Here is a 23,447-nt window from a genome sequence, read left to right as displayed (position 1 = left end):
CCGTCCGAAACCGTGCTTGACTGCTTACAGTAACATACATTTGTTCGCTTACCTAGTAGGCGTCTGCATTAATTAATGGTAAACGTGTTTACACGCGGTTGGGAGGACTTTTGAGCAGCGAGCAAGTTTCTGCGTGGGCAACTCACTATTTTCCCATTGCTCACCTTGCCAACTCGTGGCTCAAACATACTTCTTCTCTCTACACCCATTACTCTGGAGTGTTTTTTTATTTATTTCCATGACCAATTCCTTATTCCTCCTCCACCACCAAATAGAGTCATGTAATCATCTGACGGATTCGAGCCATTCTCGATCTTGATCGTATTGAACAAAACGAGCGCTACAAGATAAAATCAACCAGGCTCCGACGAGGGGATGGAAGGGTGGTGAAGGTTCGTAGAGATCCGCGTGGAGCACAATTCCACCGGTGGAGACATTGAAGTCCCTCAGGGCGGTGATGGTCCATAAAGGAGATCTTTGAATTTGTAAAATGTCGGTCTCCCGGCTTCGAGCGTGGTCCGGCGTGGAAGCACCAACACGCGTGCAGAACCCGCGAAAGGGGGATTATGAGTGTGGCATATATAAAAGAGGTACGGGACAGGGGTCTTGACGGGTCGGGCGGGGTTGCCCGAGGACCGACAAATGAATACACTTCACATACAGAACGGCAACAGAACTCCGGCTGCTCCGCGATGTCAATCAAACTTTAATAATGAAAGATAACATACATACGAGCATGTAAGGGGTTGGCTACCAGGCCGGGAAGTGAACGAAAACTGGCATAAAACCTGTAACGCATACAAACACACACACACACACACACGCACACATGAAAGCGAGAAGCATTAAATGTGTAGTGTCTGAAATCGATCAAAAAGATAAACCTTAAATTCCGCTTCGTCCGTTTTACGGCCGAGGTTGTTACTCCTTTTTTTATTTTGTTCGCCATATGCACAATTTAAGGTAATTTGTATTACGCTTTCAAACACAACCGCAAAACCGGCATTCCCCCCGCCCTCGCCATCCCCTGCCACACACATGCAGATTGATGCGCCCTGTTTGAAAGGATACTGATGCAGCATCGGATGTTTCTAAATTTTTGTTCCGTCATTCTGGCGTGATTTATATTTTCGGTTGTGATGAAGGGAGGGGGAAGAGTAGGGGGAGGGAAGGGATGTTTCTCGCAAATCGTGAGTACTTTATTACCGGTCGTAAGTTGCAGTTGGACTAACACGATAGATGATCCAAGTTGGTCTGGCGATGTGTTTTCCTGAACACCGTCATCCAATCTCACCGAGCGCGGATTAAATGACGCGCAGTTGAGTTTAATTTTCCTTCGCAACGAAAACAAAAATCGTCCGTCGCGCCCATCATGTGGCCATCGCATAATTTCCTTATCTGCATCGGCGCTTCAGGCTGTCGAAAGTGCAGAAGAGGGAGCGGGTCGAGCTCGAGAAACGAGAAAAATAAAAATGACAGTCAAATGACTCCGCTGCCCGATAGTTTGCCGAAGAATTTTCCCGCAGGCTCCATACCAGCAACAGCACCGGCGACGGCAGCGTTTTTGGGCAAACTCGGACAGACACGGCCTGACATTGACAAGCTGGTGAACGTTTGATGAAGAAAAATGACTGTCGAAAATTATTATGTGCGCGTGTTTGTGGCTTGGGCGCAGGATTTTCTTTCATGCCTTCACACAGATGATCCGCTCATCTGTGCGCGGATCGGCATTTCGGGAATTGCTGGCGGTATTGGGTGCATAGTCCAAAGCATCGAAAAGGAGTGGCAGAGAGAGAGCGGGGGGTCGGACATTCCCGTACCAAGCTCGTGGAATGTTGCTTGTCATAACCTTTGACCGCACCCGCGGATCTCATGCTGTGCGCGGGAGGGACATCGCGGTCCGGAAGAAAAGGAAGAAAAGAACCGGGGGGAAAAGGTGTGCTGGTTGCCATTAAGCAACTATCTGCAAACTACGATCTGCGATCCGCACCCCTCCTGTAAATGTGTGTGAGAGTGTGGGGATGGTGCGTACCATCCCATTGGACATGCGTTTGCGTTCGGTTCGCTTCCACGGAAAGGCGATGGCTTTGTGGCGATTAAGATGGAACAAGGATGCACCTTGCTGCAGTGGAACGAATGCAAAGGGAGGAGATCGGGCGGTGCCGATGCATACGAAAAGGGAGAGGGCATCTTTTTAAATGTGTTTCGAATCAAAGCAAAACGCAGCGCGACGCCTCGCGTGTGCGTGTGTGTCTCGATTGGCTGGAAAAGCTTTTATGATTTTCGGTAATCAATCAAACTCAAGCGCGTGAGTCAAGATTTGGTTTGGCATGGCCGAAATTAAGGGAGAAAAAATAAAACAGAAAAAGGAGGCACAGAGAGGGGACGAAGAAGTTAGCATAAGGGATGTCCTGGGCGTTGCGGAAGGGCGACGCTGGGGGGAACTTACCTGGACGGTGATCGTCATTTCGGTGCTCTGGATGCCGTCCGTCACACTGACGGTCAGCCGGTACGAGTCCTCCGTCTCGCGGTCGAGCGTGTCGCCCAGCTTGAGCAAACCGGTTTCCCGCTCCAGCGTGAACTTGGCCGTGTCCCCCTTCAGCAGCGTGTACTCCAGTTTTCCCAGCGTATCCGGATCGGTGGCGGTGATGCGCGCCACCGTCTGGCCGACGGCCAGGTCCTCCGACACGCTGAACACCGTCGGGAGGTTCTGGAACTTTGGCGGACTGTCATTCTTGTCCAGCACGTTCACTCGGATCTGCAAAGGTAAGATGGGTATAAAGGGGGATGTTTAATTACAGCGAACGAATTGGGGGTAAATTGAGTTTAATATTCTTAACGTAGCCCAAATACGCCACTACTTGAGCCATCAGCCGATGATCTTGTCTTCATCTGACGACATCCTAACTTATGCTAACCAAGGTACAAGACAAGTAGTGATCCGTTACTTTAACGCTGAAACGATCTTTTGGGATCGCTCTTGAAGAAACAGTGTGTTGGTTGTAAAGTTCTGATCGGATTGCTGATTGCACCTAACTTGCAACACGATATGGGGAGTAGCTCAAGGCTTCACAAATGATTTCATGGCATTCCTGCGTGAATGTGGCGTTAACATTGTAACGATTTGGTATTTTGATTGGTGCGAACACCAACAAGTCTCCCTGCATTCGTAAACGGATTTGTTTATTTCGTCACAAATAAAACAGCGTCAGTGTAAGTTGTTGTTTCCCAGCGCAGCAACGCACATTAAAACGCGCAAGTTGCCTCAGAAGGTAGAATCTGGTGTACGAAAGGGATCTTAAAAAATTTACTAGCGCCCAAGTTCGATTTCCTTTTCCGCGCAGAGCAAACTGGAGATAATTTTAGGGAGCCGGTTGAAGGGATTTCAATGCAAATCCCTCCACGTGAAGACCTCACCCGGAAGGACGTGAAGAAGGACCACGCGGTAATATCCCGACCCTGGGGTCCGAACGACGAAATAATAACTCGCGCAGGGGTCTTAACGGCGGCGACAATTCGCAAAGTGGGAAGCACTCAGCTTCTCTCACGGGGATGCATCGCAAAAAACATCCCCCCCCCCCCCCCCCCCTCCACCCTTTGCCTTTGTCTTCGCCTTCGTCTACGGAGTTGACGCTGCCCAGTCAGCCTTTAATGCATGCGTTGCCCTTCACGTCTTGACGGCTTTCCGCCCGGCCGGCATTACGGCTGACGTTTATTATACGACTGTCAACGAGCCGGACGGCGAGGAACGTCTATTAAAATTATTCGCTTTCCTTGCGTCATGTTGATGTGTTTGGACGCTGTAAAAGGGAGGTAATAAAAACATCACTTCATTCATTCCCGGCCGCGAGTCGAAAGACAAATCAGCCAAACTGGAAGATTGCCCCATCCCGATACGCCCCGGTTCGGTGGAAGGTGTTATCGATCGGGAATAGATTTCACTCGTTCTGGAGGGTCATTCTGGCATTCCACACGCTTTAATTCCACGCTAAACTTTCGAAATGTGCCTACCTAGGAACTGACTCAAACCGACACAAACAGTTCATCCACTTAATTATGACTAGAATTTGAAGCTTCTTCTAAAAAAAAGTTATGACCGTGAGTGATCTACAACTACGTGCACCTGATACGATTTGTGCGAGAAAACAAAAAAAGGTGAAAATATCCATCCTTTCAAGGAACGCTCGGGAAGTGCAAGAGAAGCATGAAAGATGGCGAAAGCGAAAAGCGGGCCAAGAATAAGTGCGAAGGGACTGGCCAAACGACATGGATGGAAATAAAAATCTTTAAAAAACATAAAAGGTGGACAGTTCGGGGCACAAGACAGACGGAATGGGCCGGCCAGAACCGGCCAGTTGGTTGGCCCCGGCTCGGACATTAGCTTGCACCGCACGAAACGGAGTCGGTGTTTCCCTCCGGGTCATGAAACGGGCGAAGGATAAATGCACCGGTGATGAATGAGACTGAAATTTAATGTTTGTGTACCGTCATCTCGTGCGGTTTTATGTTTACCAACCGACCCGAGCGGGCGCACAGTGGGATCTTTCAGGAAAACGCATGGCCTTAACCGGCTTCCGATGTCTGCATTTGCTTACATTATTATAAATTATCAAATAATTTTTAAAGCGTTTCAAACTTCAAAAATAAACCGTTTGCACGGTGCAAACCGAAATTAAGTTTGGGCAAACGGATAAAATGGTTCAAATGACCACTCATTTTCACGCATTGGGAACACTGTGCGCCGGATGGAAGCGACAGAAACTAGCAGGTTCGGGTGCACTTCATCTGCATAGAGTGGTGCACCGGCGCGAGTTGTGCACTTCTTTCCGAGCCTCGCTGCAGCAGCAGCGCGATGTAATGAGCCGGAAAAAGGCAAACACTCGCCAACCAAGTCGAAGCAATGGGCCCGAGGAAATTTTGCTTTTATGTTTTCTCTCTAAAACTGGTAAAATATCGAAACAATTACACATTTTTAAAGACAATTAACCTCGTCTGGGAGGCGGAGGTAGTAGTTTCTGACGACTGGCGGCGGTTTTGACGTGCTCTCTTATGCTAAGGAAGAAGGTGCCCAAGGAAGGCAGGGTAAATGGACGAGTGTTCACCTCAGGTTCTGCCACAGTCCCTACCTTTTGCTGGTGTGGAGGTGATATAAAATTTCAAGCCTAACGGCTTCTACGAGCGCATCGTATTTTCTTTTGCATAGAAAATCTACTTGCAATTGATTTAATGACTTATCCAGAAATATCCATCCGGTCTCGGTTGATGAGTGGCAAAAGTGTCTAAAACTTTTACAAGTTAGTTCTACACAAGGAAAAGTAGTCGATTAAACCTATCAACTGTTATATTCTCGAAAAAAAAAACTGAATTGAAATATAATAAGAAACGAGTTAAGTTTAAATGATAATTAAAAACCAAAATCTTCATCTTAAGTAATAGATATATTAAGTTTATTCATGGATAATATTGCGGTAACCGGTTCAAAAATACGCTTTAAGTTCCACCCGAATCGCAGCAACCGTCGTGCGAGTGGTGCGTGCGGTGCAGATAATCTCAAAGCAAAAAAAGGAAAATTAAAAATAAATTATCAGAACTTCTGGTATTACGGAAACACTTAAGAGGGCGGTGTGTCCAATAAACGCGTGCGTGTGCGTAGTGGTTGCGCACGAAACCGGGGCGACCGGGTCTAAAGAGGTTCCCAACCAAGCTCGACGGAAACCCATCGCTAAAGGATTTCTCTTCCTCCCATTGCTGCCCAAGAAAGAGAGAGAGAGAGAGAGAACAAAAGAGGTAGTAATTGTGACGGAAAGCAAGACAGGTACGGGTGTGAGAAAAGAGGAAGGTTGAAGAGCGCAGCCTCGTGGTCCGCCGGTTTTGGTCGCCATTCGCGCAACAGGCTCCCGAAGACCCCGACATTTTAACCGGCAAGGAAGCGTGCGATGGACGATGAAATTTGCACTATCTTTCGCGTTCATGGTGACGAACCGACGGTGCACGACGATTAAAAATGACCGACCAGCCAAAGGATGCAACGTGAACGCGCGATCGCAGCATCGAAGGCATCCTTTGGGCGAAATGTTATTTTCATGTCGCTCATAACCGTCGCTCCATGTTGTTGGCCAGCGCTTGTTGTTGTCCATGCAGAATTCCTTTTCTCTTGTGTTTGCATTTCTTTTTTATTTCGGCAGCAGAATGAAAAGCGACCAAAGTTTGGTCTGGATCGAGTAGCCATTGTTTTAGAACCCCCTACTGCCGCGGGTAGGCTTGGGCGGAAAGCGGGCGAGAGGGGCAGAAATGTTGTAAAGAATGACGCGAAACCTTGAGACCGTGTAGTGAGAAAGTGGACGCATTTATGACGGGCTTTCTGTTCTCGGTGAGGATTCGGTCGACTTCGAGAAGCGAAGCTACACAGCACAACACATTAGGATGTCGGGAGGATCATGCTCACGCCACAAAAGAGTACGACGGAAAGGAAGCGTTGATTTAGCTTACGAAAACCTTACAAACAGGATGCGAAAAGGTGTGGTGTGAAAGGATCTTTTAGAAAATTACTGCTTTCCTGAGAACGAATGCGATAATGGGGTAAATTGAGTCACTAATGTAGATCAATGTTTTAAGGTAGCATATGCTGCCGATTCACTTCCTTTTCTTTGCATTCTATGAATCCCGAATCGTGCAGGGTTGGAACAGCGTTTGAAAATGAGCATACACCACGTAGGAAATGCAATAAACGACATCTTTGCGATAAATTTCCAAAAAGTAAGGAACCGTCCACACCGTCCTTGCCGATTCGCCCCGAGAGCAAATGGTTCTGGTATCGCACTCCGGCGCTAAATGTTGTCTCGGAGTACTTGTGTGTGTCTGTGTGACAATGTGTCCTTTTCGGTCGCCTTTACCGTGGGGCGGCTTCAATCGTTTTACCCGCGGAGTGAGTGCAAATTTACGTTCGCATGGGATTCGGGCCCGGGTCTCGCGATGCCCGGGTTAATTATTCCAGGAATTAAAACGATGAGCGATGATGGCAGCGAATGCGTTTGACCACCGTCGGAGCGACAGAAATGGCCACCGGTTTGTGGCCACGGTTTATGGCGTGGAATGCGGCAGAAAGAAATATAACACACAAGAGGAAGCTCCAAGGATCGAATGGTAGGAAGAAAAAAAGCAATGAAGGAAGGAAGGAAGGAAGGAAGAAAGAAAGGGGTAAGGGGGTAAGGGTGGACATGTCCGATGGGGCGACACGCCATCACTCATCGTCGTTAATACTGTCGCGGTTAGGAGAATGCGCCAAGTTGATGTTGAGAGAATTTTGAAAGATACTGGACCGAGATAGGAAGGAGAAAACATAAAAGCATTAAACAGACAATCGTTGCCCGCAGTTACTGATGGGGGTATGTGGGGGGAGGGTGAAGGGATGTCGGACGTTCGAAGTACTTTGCAAGTTGGCCGGAGTGTGTTGGTTAGCCGGTGTAGATTTTTTCCTCTCTGTTCAGTTATTTTATACCTTAGCCTTACATAAGTCTCGTCACACTAGGCCGAAGCGAAGGAAGAAAAGACGCATGGGAGGTCAGAGGGAGATCATCGTCTAAGAAGGGCATTGGGAAATATGAGAGGGAGCTCGCATCAAACTCTTCGACGAGGTTGTGCACATTTTTTCGGTCGCAAGAAGGGGAAAAGAAACCACCACCAGGGCTAATCTAAGACGGAGCGGAATGCGCCACAATTGGAAGGCGCACCGACACCAACAAATTGCCGCAACGAGACGCAGTTAAACCGGCCACGCGGAGGTTGCCGGCGCGTGAAAATGGAGGCAAATTTAAATAAATTAAATAATCACGTACCGCGCCCCACGTTGCCTCGTGCTGGAGCGCGATTCGACGTTGACGTTCGTTTGACGGACACGAAAGGCAAATTCGCGCTTCTTCCTCAAAGCGGCACGAAGATGATGATCGCTGCCGGACTTCTGCACGGATTTCTCGCAACAGTCAAAATGCGCCCGTAAGGTACTTCGAGCCGTAGATATGAAGTTATAGCTGGTCGGGGCAGGAAGCCGCAAGTCGTTAGCCGCGAGGGAAATTGTAGGCAAAGCAAGAAAACCGGGGCGTCAACGGAAAGAGAGATAAAAAATTGGAAAAAGGAAAGGATTGTCCCCGACGTTATGCGCAATGAAAAACCGTATCGGACTCGAACTCGCGCTACTGGATCGTTAGAGAGGCGGGGAGCAACGGCAACTTTCACTTGCTCAGCCCGACGACTGCAGAAAACGTACATACATTTCAATTAAAGGTACATACTTTCAATTTTAACGTTACGTCCGAAATCGTGGCAATCGTGGCTCACCGGCTTCTGTCGCGAGGTCTACCTGTCCGAACGGCAGCCAACTTGAGCTTCGCCAAAGAAAGCTGGCGAGCGTTTTCCGCGCAAGCAGACAACCAGACAAGACATCTCATCACGCGCTGCCTCGATGTGGGAGGCGAACTTGAATTCGCTCGCTGTGGAAATTGCTGGTTTGTGTTTGTGCGGAAGAAAAGGTCGCTTTGATTCGACACCGCGCAAGACTAATGCCCCGTCCCACTGTCCTCTTATGCTAATTCGTCCTATTGATACTTTCATCCCACGATTTGTCTTCTCCAACGGGCCTTTTTCCTCCGGCGTGCCTTTTCCCCGTGCCTTCTTCCGTGTAGAACATGGATTGTACGCTCCCGACGTGGGCTATCCTCGGTTAATTAAATCACGAATAAAAACTGGCTCGTCTAAGTCCTTTACGGTCGGCCAAAGATTACTCTTACCTGCATTACTGTGGCTGAGGTTCGTTAGTTAAGGTCCCGACGTGCTCTTCGAAAACTAAAACCGAATCGATTGTTTCACGTTTTGGCGCTCGCTCAAAATGTATTCGGTCAAAATTAGTCACTGCTCCTTTCGTGTAAGTCATCGTGTGAACCGCATCTCGGAACGGTTTCCAGCCACTGGGTGGGTTTGTCTCTCTCTCTCTTTCCCACTCTCGTTTTTCCCTCCTGCGTTTGCCGCGGATACTGTGGCGGAATGGCCGAGCGAAATGCTTCGCTACGCACCATGGAACACGTTCTGGCCGTAAGAGAAAAAAGGACTTTGGTCTTCATTCCGCCGGCAGCGAAATTCGCCCGAACCCCGGACCGGACGACGGATGGATGGATGGATGGATGGACGGAAAGACATGGAAAAATGTGCCCGGCTGATGCAGTAATTGCCGAGCCGCAGCGTCCACCGTGGCGCAGGAGGCTCGCAAGTGGAGCCCAATCGGGACACAATCAGAAGCCGCCAGCATCGGAGCTGCGATGACCGGGATGGGAAAAGGGAACAGGATCCGATGCCTACTTAGCATTCAGATCTCATAAAACATTTAGTCGGACTGTTTTATCATAAAAATATTCTTAAATATGTTGATGCAGGGCGATTTGATGAGGCTGATGATTGATCTGAGGAATTTGAATCGGGCCTGCCTGTGTTAGTGGGCTTTTATACGAATAACAAACTGTTTTTCTTTCAAAGTTTTGCATGTTGTAGGGTTGTAGTAAAATACTCTCTTACATTTTGATAGTGAAAGGCACATGAAAGAAGGCTAAAAGTCTTTTTGAGTCATGTTTCGATGGTCTAAGGCTCTGGTTAGAAAATGCATCAAAATGATGACGGGCCAAACCCTGCAGAGGCCAAGTGGTGATGCAACGATGGCTTGCCGTAAAAGCAACCCGCAGTTAGCGATTGTCTATTTCATCGGCTTATGTAACAGAATCTCGCGGTAAATTATTGGACATGAAGCAGACTATCGATCGTGAACTACGACAAATGCCGGTTATGCTCCGTCGTGAAGGATCTTCGACCTGCGATAATGCCAAACGCTGACGCTGAAGCAGCGCTGCATCGGTTTCGGAATAGAACTGTGTGTATTTGAAGTGAACCTATCCATCAATCATCTATGCGAAGATGCTAACTGTGTGGCGAGCGAAAGGTGTAGAAAGGAGAGCTGCCTAAACGAGCGACCGGAACCGTCTCCGAAACTACGGCTGGCCACGTGATTGGCCATCTGCTCCAATCCCGGCCGGTTCAACACCGGGGTATGATGCTGGATGCTGATCTTTTCGCAATTTCATGCCCCCGGTTGTGGCTCGTTCGCGCTCGACTCTGGCTTAAAACTTTGTTAAATTATTCAAATTGAACATCGTTTACAAAAATAAACGATAATTACTATCGATCGGGCGAGCCCTTGGCTGCTCGGGGTGAAATATATTTCTGCGCCGCTCGCGCTCCTCGAAAGTGTTCCAAGCAATTGTGGCATGTTTGCAAACGGTTCGAGCTGGTCTACTGCTGTTGCTGTTGGTGCTCCCGCTGGAACGGCCGATGCTGCGATGCTAATGTATACGAATGCTGTGCCGGAATGTAAAATTGGGCACAGTGGTTTTGGCTGCGCCAAAGGAAGGAAGGAGGATTTGGAAGTTTGATGGAGTATTCGAAATTAGTTCAGGAGTAATGATCGAGCGCTCAGCGGCATTATGAGTGGATTGGTAACGGCATTTGGGACCTGAATTCGTTTGCATGATTTGTTTTTCCTCCCTCCCCAGTGGGATGGGAAAGGAAGACGGAACAACAATTACACAGCTTCGAATGGTTAAAGATGTGTGATTGGACTGCGAGCTCGCTGGAAGTTGCGCTGGAATTTTGTGTTCATTTTCATAATCGTCTTGCTGCTCGTTTTGTTGTACACTTTTATAGACGTTAAGTTTTGTTGAATGGTTCTTGAGCAAGCCTATTTTCGATTATTATTTGTTCCATGTGGAAGGTTTCCTCCAGCGAAGGGTGATCTCGTTGTATCTGGCAGGGTGTTGGTGTGCGTCATGTGTACAACATTTGCTCGAGCGCATCACAAGCGAGTGGTTTTCATGCAAAGCAACGTGCACAATCCAAACACCAACACCACGAAAGGCTCCCAACGCAACAAACAGGAACATGAACGATGCAATGGGACTTGAGGCGCGTTCTGCAGATAACCAATCGGTGCTGTCCCGATGCCCCGGCCACCAGAGACACGAAGGGAAGCGCCGAACCGCATGCAAAAAGGTCTCTCCGATGCTCCGGTGGTAGCGTATGCGTATGTGCGACCGATAGCGAAAAAAGGGGAAGACAAAGGAGAAACCAAGAGATTGTAACCGTAAACCCTGCCAGGGGACGGTGATGGGGAGAAGGAAGGGGATGTCCAGGGATGGAAACCACAAAGCCGACAGAAAGTGCATTCTTTTACCATCGAAACACCTATAATCTGGTCTCATAATACTTGCCTAGAAGCGATCGAAGCAAGTTATGCAGCTAGTCGTTTGGTTCTCATTATTTATCGGACCTCCGGACGAACGCTCGTCGAGACCTCCTCGCCCATCATCTCCGGGGTTGTTGGAGAGGAAGGAAGACACATTTTCATTTCCACCTATGCGGTTTCCACCAAAAGCGCCCGAGGAAACGCGCTCGGGTTCGCTTGGGTGTATGTTTCAGATAATTTGCTCCGAAGCAAGAAAAAGGTACGGCGGGGTTCGTCGCTTATCGACGCAGCCGAGTCTATCGACGGTCCCACGATTTGAAGGGAGATCTCAACCCGTTTCAATAAGCTCATGACTTTTAATTTCAAACACTTATCACGGAAGGGTTTTCGGAGGGGGGGGGGCATCTTTATGGCGCGGAATGTCAGTGTTGCTGTGGGCGCCAAAGGCCGCCGTTTAACGAGCTTGCGAACGGACTGGGGTCCCAAAATTAGGGACCGTTTGTAGCACAGTAAAACGAACACTTCATGCTTGCTCACTGCAAGCCGGTCCGAAAGGTGCGTTTCGTTCGTCCTTATCGCGAATCAACCATCGGCGTAGCCATTTTTTGGCAGCTCAACCGTAGCTGAAACAATGGCTCTGGGAAATGGCTTAAACCAGCCCGTAAATAGTCATTCCATTGCGCTGGGTCGTCGAAAGCAAATTTTCCATCACCACCACCCCCACAACGAGATGGTCCATAAAATCCGCTCTCCTACAACGAAAGATGCATAGATAAGGAAGCACCGCAGCATTAGGATTAGGCTAGCGAGTTTTATTTGCCGGTTTTATGAGCATTCTACGCCTTCGGACGAGTTGATTTAATTAGAGCGCGTAATGTCTCCATCACCCTCGGGAACGGACAACTATTTGAAGGAGGGAAGGTCACTTAGCCACACGTTCGCACATTGAAGATACACTGGTGCGATTATCTAATCGGAAAGAATTCCCAGCAAACGGATCCGGTGGAAGACTTGTTACTTGGCTTCAAAAAAGTATGACGACATCGCCTGAACCATTACAAACTCGTTAAAACTCAGCTTCTTCTGAGATGTAGGACCATATCCCAGAATGAAACAAACTTAGGTAAGATTAGCTGCTCTGAAAGTCTTTTGGATTCATTTTGAGGGAAAACTACTACACTCTTAAAATCATCTCTTGAAGTCGTACAATTCGAAGACTCGATGTGTGTAACATATTCTTGTTGAAATTTGCCTCGTGAAAGCGTTCTGCGACTTATCATCCTAAGAGTCATGCGTGATCTTTAAAGAATTCTCGATAAAAGCGCGAGGAAATGCCCACGGAGACTCACCCTCGTGCTGGTAGTTCGGGGAACGGCGCCGACCGCGATCGCATACACCTCGACGTCGTAGTGCTCGATTCCGGTTTCGCGATCAAGCTCGGCCGCCGTCGAGAGGATGCCGAGCTTGGTGTCGATGTCGAACAGCCGATTCACCTGCCGCCCGTCGACGCCGGAAGTGACGTTCGTCACGTAGTACTCGATGTCGCTGACGGAGTTGAGGTACGCGGAGACAGTGAGGATGCTCGTACCGACCGGTTCGTTCTCCGACACGCTCCCGGAGAGGTCCTTCTTGGCGAACACGGGTCCACCGGCGGCTGCGGCGCCGCCCGATGCGAGGATCGTGAGGTAGGCGTCACTGCTCTTGCGCTCCGCCTGGACGGCCTCGTCCGTGGCCCGCACCGACAGTTGGTAGCGGATGTCGGGCTTGAGGATGGGCTTTCGTAGCGTGATGGCGCCGGTGGTGCGGTGGAGCTGGAAGAGGTCCGTGTTGCCGCCGATCATCTCGTAGGTGACGAGCCCGTTCGAGCTCGAGTCGGCGTCCTCGGCGTGGATGCGCATGATCTCGGTCGCGGCCGGGTCGGAACCTCGCCCGCTCCCGGGCAGAATGGCCGCGTTCATGGAGACGAAGACGGGCGCGTTGTCGTTCACGTCCTCCACGATGACGGTGACGAGCTTTTCGGCGGAGAGGCGCTCGGCCGCGACGGGCGCCTGGTCGGTGGCGAGCACCGTGAGGCGGTAGGTGTCGATGGCCTCGCGGTCGATGGCGTGCAGCGTGTGGATGACGCCGGTGGTCGGGTTGATGCCGAAGTGGCGCTTGCCGTCGGGCGGCGGGTGCTGGTGCGAGATCTCGTAGCGAACCTGGCCGTTGGCGCCCGAGTCCGGATCCTCGGCCGTCACCGTGACGATGGGCGTGTGGAGCGGGATGCCCTCGCGGATCTGGCGCACGATGGCGGTGTTGGGGAAGGCGGGCGGGTTGTCGTTCGCGTCGATGACGTGCACCGTGAAGAGGACGGTGGTGGCCAGCCGCGGGTTGCCGCCGTCGGCGGCGGAGATGTTGAGCGCGTAGGCGGGCGTGTCCTCGAAGTCGAGCGGCTTGTGCAGGAAGAGCGCGCCGGAGAGCGGGTCGATGTGGAAGGTGTCCCGGCGGTTGCCGGCCGCGATGGAGAAGCCGATCTGCGCGTTGGCGCCGAGGTCGAGGTCGGTGGCGCGGAATCGCATCAGCTCGGTGCCGGTCGGCGTCGTCTCGACGATCGAGATCTGGCTGAGGGTTTGCGTGAACTCGGGCGCGTCGTCGTTCTCGTCCAGCACGTCGATGGTGACGGTGGTGGACGCGCTCAGCCGGTTCTGCTTGGAGGCGTCGTGCGCCACCACCGTCAGCCGGTAGGAGGCGGTGGTCTCGCGGTCCAGCGGCCGAACCAGCGAGATCTGCCCCGTGGAGTCGTCGATCGCGAACCGCTCGGCCCGGTTGCCGTCGGCGATGTAGTAGAAGACGTCCCCGTTGAGGCCCTCGTCGGCGTCGTGCGTGTAGACGCGCACCAGCTGCGTGCCGATGGAGGCGCCCTCCGAGATCTGCACGCGGTACGGCGCACGGATGAACACGGGCGCGTTGTCGTTCACGTCCGTGATGAACACCTTGATCTTAACGCGATCCCGCAACCGAACCAACCCGTTATCCGAAACGGTCGCTTCGAGGGTGAGGAAGCTTTGGCCACCGAGTGCCTCCCGGTCGAAAGGCCGCCTCGTGCGGATGAATCCGTTGCGCGAATCGATGCTAAAGTCCTCCTCGTGATCCCTCGCGCCAACCCCAACCGCCGCCGCCGAGGACGACGACGACGACGTCGAGGAGGACGAGAGCATGTAGATGAGCTCGGCGTTCCGGCCAATGTCGCGATCGACGGCCGTCAGCTTGCCCACGAACGTGTCGGCCGGCTCGTTCTCGGCCACGCTGAACACGAACGTGCCGTTGGTGAACTGCGGCGCGTTGTCGTTCTCGTCGATCACGTGCACGATGAGCGGCACGGAGGAGGAGCGCGAGACCGGCCGACCGTCGTCCATGCAGACCACGGTGAGCGCGTAGTAGTCGCGCTGCTCGCGGTCCAGCGCGCTGCGCACGAACAGGTAGCCGTCGGGGAAGATGCCGAACTTGCCGTCCACGTTGCCCTCGACGATGGCGTACGAGATGCGGCCGTTGGCGCCCGCGTCGGCGTCGGACGCGGCCAGCGCGAAGAAGCGCGAGTTCACCGGCATCGACTCCAGCAGCGACGTCTCGTACGAGGTGTGGTCGAAGACGGGCGTGTGGTCGTTCACGTCGTCCACCGTCACCTGCACCTGGCTGCGGGTGGTGAGCGGCGGGGTGCCGGCGTCCGTCGCGCTGATCTCCACCGTCAGCACCGTGCCCGGTTCGACGGCGAGCGAGCGGTTGAGGTACAGGACGCCGGTCGATTCGGCGATCCGGAACAGGCCGGCCGGATTGCCCGGCAGGCCGAAGGTGAGCCGGCTGTTCGGGCCCGTGTCGGCGTCTCGCGCCCGCGCCACGTACACCTCCTGCCCCACGGCCGCGTTCTCCGGCAGCCGGACGTCGTCGTGGTCGTGGTCGAGGAAGGCGGGCGCGTTGTCGTTCAGGTCGACGATCGTCACGTTCACCAGCGTCTCGCCGTACGCCGGACCGTTGCGGGCGGAAACCGTGAGGCTGTAGGAGGCCTTCTGCTCGCGGTCGACGTGCCGGGCCGTGCTGATCACGCCCGTGCGCTCGTCGATGCGGAACGAGGCCAGCGGATCGCCGCGCACGATCGCAAACTCCGCGCCGGAAGACGCCGACGCCCACTTCGTGCGCACCTGGCCGACCTCGCGGTTCGTCGCGCGCCGCTCGAAGCCGTTGTCCTCGCGCAGCTGGAACGTGTAGCCGGCCGGCGGGCCCTCGAAGCCGATCTCCTCCAGCAGCGCCGCCTTGATGATCTCGACCGTCGCGTCCCGCTCGGCGCGCCGCCCGCCCCGGTCCTTGCAGCCCACCACGAGCTTGTGGATGGCCGTCGGAGACTTCTGCAGGTTCCCGCGGAGCGTCACCGCGCCGGACGCGGCGTCGATGGCGAAGAGACCCTCGGGCACGGCGCTCCGCAGCTCGTACTGCACCAGGGCGTTCTCGCCCTCGTCCCGGTCAGTGGCCGTCACGCGCACCACAACCGTCCCCGGCGGGGCGTTCTCGGCCACCGGCACAAAGTAGCTCCGCGGGTACAGCTCCGGGTTGTTGTCGTTGGCGTCGGACACCGTGAGGCGCACGGTGGCGCTCGATGACTGCGGAGGCGAACCGTGATCCCTTGCGATCACCACAATCGTGTAGGCGGCCACTTGCTCCCGGTCCAGCGCTCGGCGGGTCGCAATCTGCCCCGACACCGGATCCAGCTCGAACGTTCCCGGGTACGTGCGGTCGACGGCGGGGTGAAACGCGTACGTGATACTCCCATTCGTTCCCTGGTCGTGGTCGACGGCCGTCAGGGAGACGATGACGGTGCGCGGGGCGACACTCTCGCTGACGGTCACGTTGAGCTGGGGTTGCGCGAACGCCGGCGCCTCGTCGTTCTCATCCAGCACCGTCACCTTGAGCTGCGTATGCGCCCACTTCGGGTTGGGACCTCCGTCGCGCGCCGAAATGCTCAGCTCGAGGTGGCCGTGGACCTCGCGGTCGAGGGGCGCGCGCGTCGTGATGAGCCCCGACGTCGGATCGATGCGGAACCACTGCTCGTGGTTGCCGGCCACGAACTCGTAGAAGATCTGCGCGTTCACGCCCGTGTCCTCGTCCGTCGCCGTGATGCTCACCACGTACGTTCCGGCCGGCGCCAGCTCGCTCAGCACCGCCGAGTACTCGGACTTCTCGAACACCGGCTCGTGGTCGTTGACGTCGTTCACGTGGATGATGAGGTGGGCGGTGGCGGTGCGGGGCGGCGCCCCGCGGTCCATCGCCACCACCGTGAGGTTGTACTTGCCGATCTCCTCCCGGTCCAGCACGCCGTTCACGCGCACGATGTAGAAGCTGGGCGACTTCTCCAGCCGGAAGTGCTGCAGGTCGTTGCCCGCGATGATGCGCAGGCTTGTGTCGCCGTTGGCGCCCTCGTCCGCGTCCACCACCGAGACGGCCGCCACCACCGAGCTGTTGGCCGCGTTCTCGTCCACCGTCGCGAACCGGCCGGTCGGCGGGAAGTACTGGAACCGGATCACCGGATCGTGGTCGTTCGTGTCGACCAGGTTGACCGTGACGTACGTGCGGCCGTCTTGCCGCGGGGTCCCGTGGTCTCGCGCAAACACCGTAAACACGCAGCTCTTGGGGCAGCTCTTGCCGTCCCCCGGACAGTTCTGATGCGGGCAGGCGAGCCGCTCCGTCGTGGCGATCACGCCCGTCTCCGGATCGACGGTGAACTGCGTCTCGGTGTCCGCGAGGTAGTACGTGATCTTGCTGTTGTCGCCCAGGTCGCTGTCGGACGCCATCACCTGCAGCACCGGCGTCCCGGGCAGGACGCTCTCGTTCAGCGACACGATGTAGTCGCTGTGGTCGAAGATGGGCGGATTGTCGTTCACGTCCAGGATGGTCACGTTGACGCAGAGGTAGCCGTGGCGGGGCGGTTCTCCCCCGTCCCGGGCCGACACGTTGAGTGCGTAGAAGCCGCGACTCTCGCGGTCCAGCTTGCCCGTCGTCTCCAGGTGCAGGTAGAAGACGTCCCCGTTCGGGCTGGTCGTCACCGCCAGCCGGAACTTGTCCTCGTGGTTCCCGTCCACGATCCGGTAGTCGTCGGTGACGCCGTTCTCGCCCACGTCCCGGTCGGTGGCCGCGTCCAGCAGCAGCCGCGTGCCCGTGATGGCGCTCTCCGAGAAGGAGACGGCGATCGTGGGCTCGGGAAACTCGGGCGCATTGTCGTTCACGTCCAGCACGGTGATGCGCACCTCGATCGGGTACGTCGGTTGGCTGGAGAGGATCACCAGGTCGTAGCGGTCGTTCCGCAGTCCCTCCCGGTCCAGCACGGCGTTCGTCTTGATCTCGCCGGTGCTGGAGTCGAGCAGGAACTCCCGCGGCGGCTCGTTGAAGCGGTATGTGAAGCCGGGCTTGGTCGGGATGTAGCCCACCACCGTGCCCTTCGGTTCGTTCTCGTACAGGTTGAACTGCACGCGCGTCTCGACGGCCCTCGACTGCATCGCGCCGTCGCTGGACGAGCGCCGCCGGGGCACAATCTGCACGCCCTGCTGCCCCAGCCCCACCCGCATCCCTAGCCCTGGCCCCGGTCCTGGCCCGGGACTGTGGGCTCCCACCTGCTCAATGGCGGCCGCCGCCAGCAAACCCAGCGTCACTACCACCAGCCAGCACCGCATTTTCCCCTCACTTGCACTATACATTCTTCTACTTCTTCTGCGCATACACTCTCAATCACTTCCACCTTCGCTTCCGCGTAATTATCTATCTATTCACACTTTCGCACTATCGAAATGGATTCACGGCACCTTTTTTCGGAATTTTTCCTCGCGACAGAAAAGGTGTTGTTCTACTGGACGGCAGCTCCTCCGGTGCGTCATAATGCTGGCATCCCGCATCGAGCCCCAATATCGAAACCGTCACTACCTTTGTCCACCCGACTTCCTGCGTCCTCGCCTTCCAGCAACCGGCCGAGGTACGCCATCGGTGGGGGAGGTCACTGCACACACACACACACACTTATACACACACGCGCGCGCGCGCGCACACACAGGAATGGACGGACGCACACTTACACCACCCACACCATGCTCGCGATCGAATCAATCCGGTGGCTCACATCACCTCACTCGCGATCAACTAATTTCGGAACGCACAACTACCGGAACCACACTTTGAACCGTTGGAAGGGGGGGGGTGTTGATTGAATGAACTTGTTTGGTTCGGTCCTAGATCGCCCTGCCAAAGGTCTGTAAAGAGAAGAAGAACATCACATTAGCACAATTTGTGATTCCGAGATGCGATTTGTTTTTCCGAATAATTAAAAACTCAGCTTAAGTCAACCACTGCATCCAAACCGCGACCGCTGGAGCGGATGTGCGGTTAAGTAGATTTATTCGTCGAGCGCGTTTCGTGAGATTTCATTACCATATTTTTGTTTGCGATGGGAAAAAAAGGCAAATTGAATTAGTTACAGCAGTTACTCCCTCCTTCGAGTTCTGCCCACGCCTCGCTGGCTCGCGCCACACAACGCAGCATAATTTTATAATTATAATAAACAATACGAGCATTCCTGCCCACTTCCTCACCCCACAAACGACTCATACACACCCCACCCGTACGACCGATCGTCCGGCTCATTTTCGAAACAACCAATTCATCCCAAACCCGCGGAACATCCCGCGAGTGAATATACATAAATATATGTTCATGTACATGTTCTGGATATATACATATGGTCGTGTGTATGTGTGTGTGTGGGAGGGAGGGGGGGGAGGTATGGGGATCGAAAGGCGCCTAGTCAGCATCAGTCACCACGCGGCTCCCCCGTTGGGAGCTGAGTTGTGCCCTTTCTATTCACGTTGGGTTCTTCTACTTTTCTTTCTTTTCCCCCTCGTTCGGCGTTGGATGTCTACGAAAATGCCGCGACTACGAATCAGAGCTCGTTGGCATTTTCTCGCTGGCAAAAAAAGGGTGGCTGTGTTTGTCGCGAGTTAGGTTGGAGTTATCGGTTATTAGTTGAGAAAAATACCCAGCGGTTTCTCTTTTTCTCACATGGCGTATTGCACATGAAAATCCTTTCTTCTGTTAAAAGGATTAAATTTCACTGAAAAATGATGACGGACATTTTGAGCCAATATGTATGGCAAATCTGTTACCATGCATCCTGTGTGAAGCCATACTATTTTTCTCGCTGAATGCGACAACAACCCTCTCGGAATTGGCGAAGGGAAAAAGACATAACCATCGAAAAGAACACAAAGCTCCACAAGCGGTGCTAAAACGAAGCAGATATGCAACTATGAAATGGCGCATAATAATTTCAAAATAGCACGAAACCCGTTTCGCTCGCGGCTAGACAAGCTGCGGCAAAGCAACCAACCAGCGAACCAACGAACTCCGAGCGCGATCGAACTCGATCTTCAGATTTTTTTATCCCTCGCATTCTTTCGAGCCTCGGCCTGGGGCCGAAGGGCCGCGAAACCGTGCAGAGCTCGAGCGGGGCGAGTGTCTTGCCACTTGGTTTTGTTGTGTTTCTTTCTCTCCTTCGGGGACCTCTTGAGGAGCTGCTGGTGCTCGAGCTGATGCTGCTTGGAACATTCCCCTGTTCCTCCTTCCCGGGGGAGCTCCTGCTGTGTTTAGTGCTAGTATGTAGTCAGCATCGGTGGGCAAACCAACACATCGGCAGCATCGGTTGTCACCGACACACAGGCAGATCGCGCGCGCCACCAGTGGTTAGTGTTTGGAGCCCGCGAGCAATCATTTCTCGCGGTCCGCAAACTTGATCTTGCCTTTTACGTCGTCCTGCCGCGGACACACATCCCGATCATTTCTATATTAAGAGATACAGGTATTTACTTCATCATCATATTTTTAATATATAAATACTTTTTAACGCCGTACGGAACCCCGCGCGCGAGCGCGCACACACGCAGCCCTGCAGGAGCAAAGAGGAAGAAAGAAGGACCACGGGAGAAAGGGGAAGGTACAACGCGTGTGCGAGCGAGCGAGGGTATTGCAGTTCGACCAGGCTGCTCCCGACCCAGGAACCCCGAGGGCTGGACTCGGACAAAACTCGATTTTATGATGCACATTATCTTCGTTTCCTCCTTCCTTCGACGCGCTCTCGGTGTACATCTCGCTTGCACCCCCTAGGGGGGCATTCTTTACTTCGACGGTGGATGGTTAAGACTTGCACAACAGCAGCGAAGGTAGCACGAGCAGCGGACGTAAGCGGTAAGGAAACTCTTGGCCCACCACATAACCTACACATTCTTGCGCACACAGGCCCGGGTCGGTCAGGCTCGTTCTTGCGGGCTTCATAGAAACGTTTGCCATCATCTCTGGCCATCAGCCTGCCTTCGCGCTCCGTCTCGCTTTTCCGCGCACGCACTTTCCTTGCGTAGCCGTGGCGGCCTGTGGCGCTGTATCCCGACTTTGGGTTTGGTGTTAGTGAAGGAGGCCGACGCAGTGGTCGGGTTTTTTGGGCCGTTTTTCACCGCATGCTTAATTATTCATACCCCTCGGTAGGAGCGCGTGGAAGGATCGGGGGGTAGGAAGCCTTACTTCGCGGACCACCACGCTACACCCCGCCCCCGGGGAAAGGAAAGAACCCTTCGCCTTTTTGTCGCACCAACACATTCCGGCTTCATTTGGGCTCTCCCATGTTCTCTCTAGCGGTTTTTCTCTTCTCTTACACTCTCGACGCGAAAAAAGATCTGTTGCGCCACCATAAAACGTGATTCAGCATGGTGTTGATGATACTGTGTGCCTGAGCCTTCGCTTGGATAGACCATAAGAAACATCTTTCTCTCACTTTCCATCTCCATGCCACTCTATCGTTCGTTCCCCTTTTATGCTCGGCCACAACCGTCTGGCTATCGCTTTGTTTCCCATCTCGTTCATCCTTCCAAGCAGGCCGCAGCATGAAGAGGCATACTATAAACGAGTACGTAACACAAACATTAGAAAAGCACATTTTTTACTTCCTCCCCTCCTTCCAGGCCGGATCCGATCAGCACTCATTCCTTTGGTCATGCTTGAACGTGGCTTTTCTTCAGGTTTCACACGCACCGAGTCACACATACAAAAATAAAACACATACATACACACACGGACACTGATTATGGTGCACCAGAACACCTTCTAAGCGATCAGTACTCAGCTTGGAGCTTGGTCTCCCGTCACCGTTGTCCTAGTCGTATTCTTCTTGATCTTCGTTGTCATGTGGTTTTCGATATTTCGTATTTTTTCTTCCAATAACTGACACTAATCTTGGGTATGTAATATGACCGCGTATACACAATTCTTTCGCTTCCCTTTCTAGAGTCCGTCTGTATGCATGACTAAGGGCCCGACTTAGCCCTCGGAGTTTAAAAATCACGCTTCTTAACCTCAATGAGGCTTCAGGATGGTAGCCCTGTTCGAAACCTCACCCACAGAGAGGAAATTATGCCCAGTTTATTCAGCTTTCTCTATCCCAAACATTTTAGAGACTCTAATAGCGGATATTGGTGATAGCTGTTAAGTAAAAAAAGGTTCACAAGAAATATCTCTGTATTGAAAATTTATATGAACTGAGCTTTCCGGGTTCGTCGCTTGCGAGCATCGCCACTGGCGTTGAAGTCTTTCGTATCGCGCAACAGCAGCTGAGCGGATGAGTCACTGCGAGAGAACATTCCGGTGCAAAGCAACACTTTTCTTCGCGCACTATCAGCATCTACATATCACCGGATGAGGAAAAGGGGCGATCTGCCCAAGAGTTGGGCCGAAGAACCCCTTGCGGTCGTCCACGATGTCACCCATAAAAGAGCATCACCACACATCCGATGATTATGCATCTATTCGGTAACGAAGCGGAATTTCTAGCATTACCATATTTGTCGATTCAATTACGTAAAGGTTTTCTCGTTTCCCTTTATCATCATTACCCTACTTCGTCCCAGGATCGCAGGCAAGGAAGGAACCCCGCATCGCTGCCGTGTGTATGTGTGTATAGTCTATTGTTTACCGTGGCTTCGGTCGCTTGCTTTCCGTTTGTGTTTGTTCGTGGTTCTGTTTGCTCTTCTGTTTGCTTCAATTATTTCCACGCTATGGACGCTGAGAGTCCAGAGTCTAGTCTAGGGCTCGTTGAGGCATGGTCAATTTTCGACGATTCGTTTATTTCGATTGGGCCTGAAGCCTTTTCCTTGTTGTCACTGGAGCGCGGTGTTATTATTTTCCTTCTTTACCGAGAAAAACAACAACTAAACTCTAACACGTATCCAAGCGATCTAGCATCCCGGATGGCGGAGGCCAAACCATGTACTCTGCAGCATCGTGTACTCTAGATCGGCTTTGGAATTGTGTTGTTTTTTCCTCGTCATTGTTCGCAGCACAATCTTCTTCGTACGCGCGATGCAGTTTTGCAGCATATTTCGCATCTTCCTGCTCGAGCGCTACTTTTGTTTGTTAAGCCGGTGACGCTTGGAATGGTAAAAACATGAGTGCGTTTGTCGGTACCACTTACGTGTGCGCGAAGGTGGAATAAGGAGAGATGATAGATAAAAAACTGAGAATGTGTAGGTAAGAAACCAGTGCAGTGCAGTTAAAATGTCGCTGCAAGTCACCAGAATAGATCTGGGAAGAGAAAAATGTGTTTGTGTTTCTAGGTAGAAAAAAGCCAGCGCAAGGAGAAAATTTATTTAAAAACTCTAGATTGTCGTACTCTAACTAAAATACAACAACTTTTTATAGCAATGTTCAAGCCACGCACGTGAGCGAATGGAACGTCCACGATAAGATGAATAACACGAAAGATTTCAATGCCTGTTCTGCATGGCAGTGCAATAGACGAGCAAGCGACGAACCCCACCGAAATACGGTTTTGCGTTGCCCACAAAATATACCGAATGAATTTGCCATCCGAAGCATTTTTAACACACACTAAAGGTTTTGGACCATCTTCTAGCAATCCTCAGGCCCGCTGACACCACACATGCTGAACCAATCCAATTGTCGGACCGTGTCCTAATTCGTCGACGTGGACGATTGCGATAGCTTCAGGAGCCCAGAAACGGCGTTCATTAGTACGCCAGCGTAGCATGACGGAGGCACTTTTGCATATCGTAAAAAAAACACAGCACCAAAATAAGCGAACGAAGCGAAGGTTTAT

The 23,447-nt window shown here is 52.8% G+C and overlaps 1 protein-coding gene across 1 annotated transcript in view; it reads right to left on the bottom strand.

Annotated features, from left to right (window-relative positions):
* Positions 1–17,997, bottom strand: part of LOC131281624 (cadherin-related tumor suppressor) — a 40,249-nt gene extending 22,252 nt beyond the window's left edge. Inside the window, exons 1-2 of the mRNA XM_058310968.1 lie at positions 12,628–17,997; positions 2,450–2,758 (exon numbers count right to left, since the gene is read on the bottom strand). Coding sequence (XP_058166951.1) covers positions 2,450–2,758; positions 12,628–17,997 — 5,679 coding nt within the window. The remainder of the gene's footprint in view (positions 1–2,449; positions 2,759–12,627) is intronic.
* Positions 17,998–23,447: the final 5,450 nt, after the last annotated feature.

This window comes from Anopheles ziemanni, chromosome 2 (assembly GCF_943734765.1).
Source record: "Anopheles ziemanni chromosome 2, idAnoZiCoDA_A2_x.2, whole genome shotgun sequence".
In the NCBI taxonomy this organism is placed as follows: domain Eukaryota; kingdom Metazoa; phylum Arthropoda; class Insecta; order Diptera; family Culicidae; genus Anopheles; species Anopheles ziemanni.
This window is presented reverse-complemented; position numbering and strand designations above follow the sequence as displayed.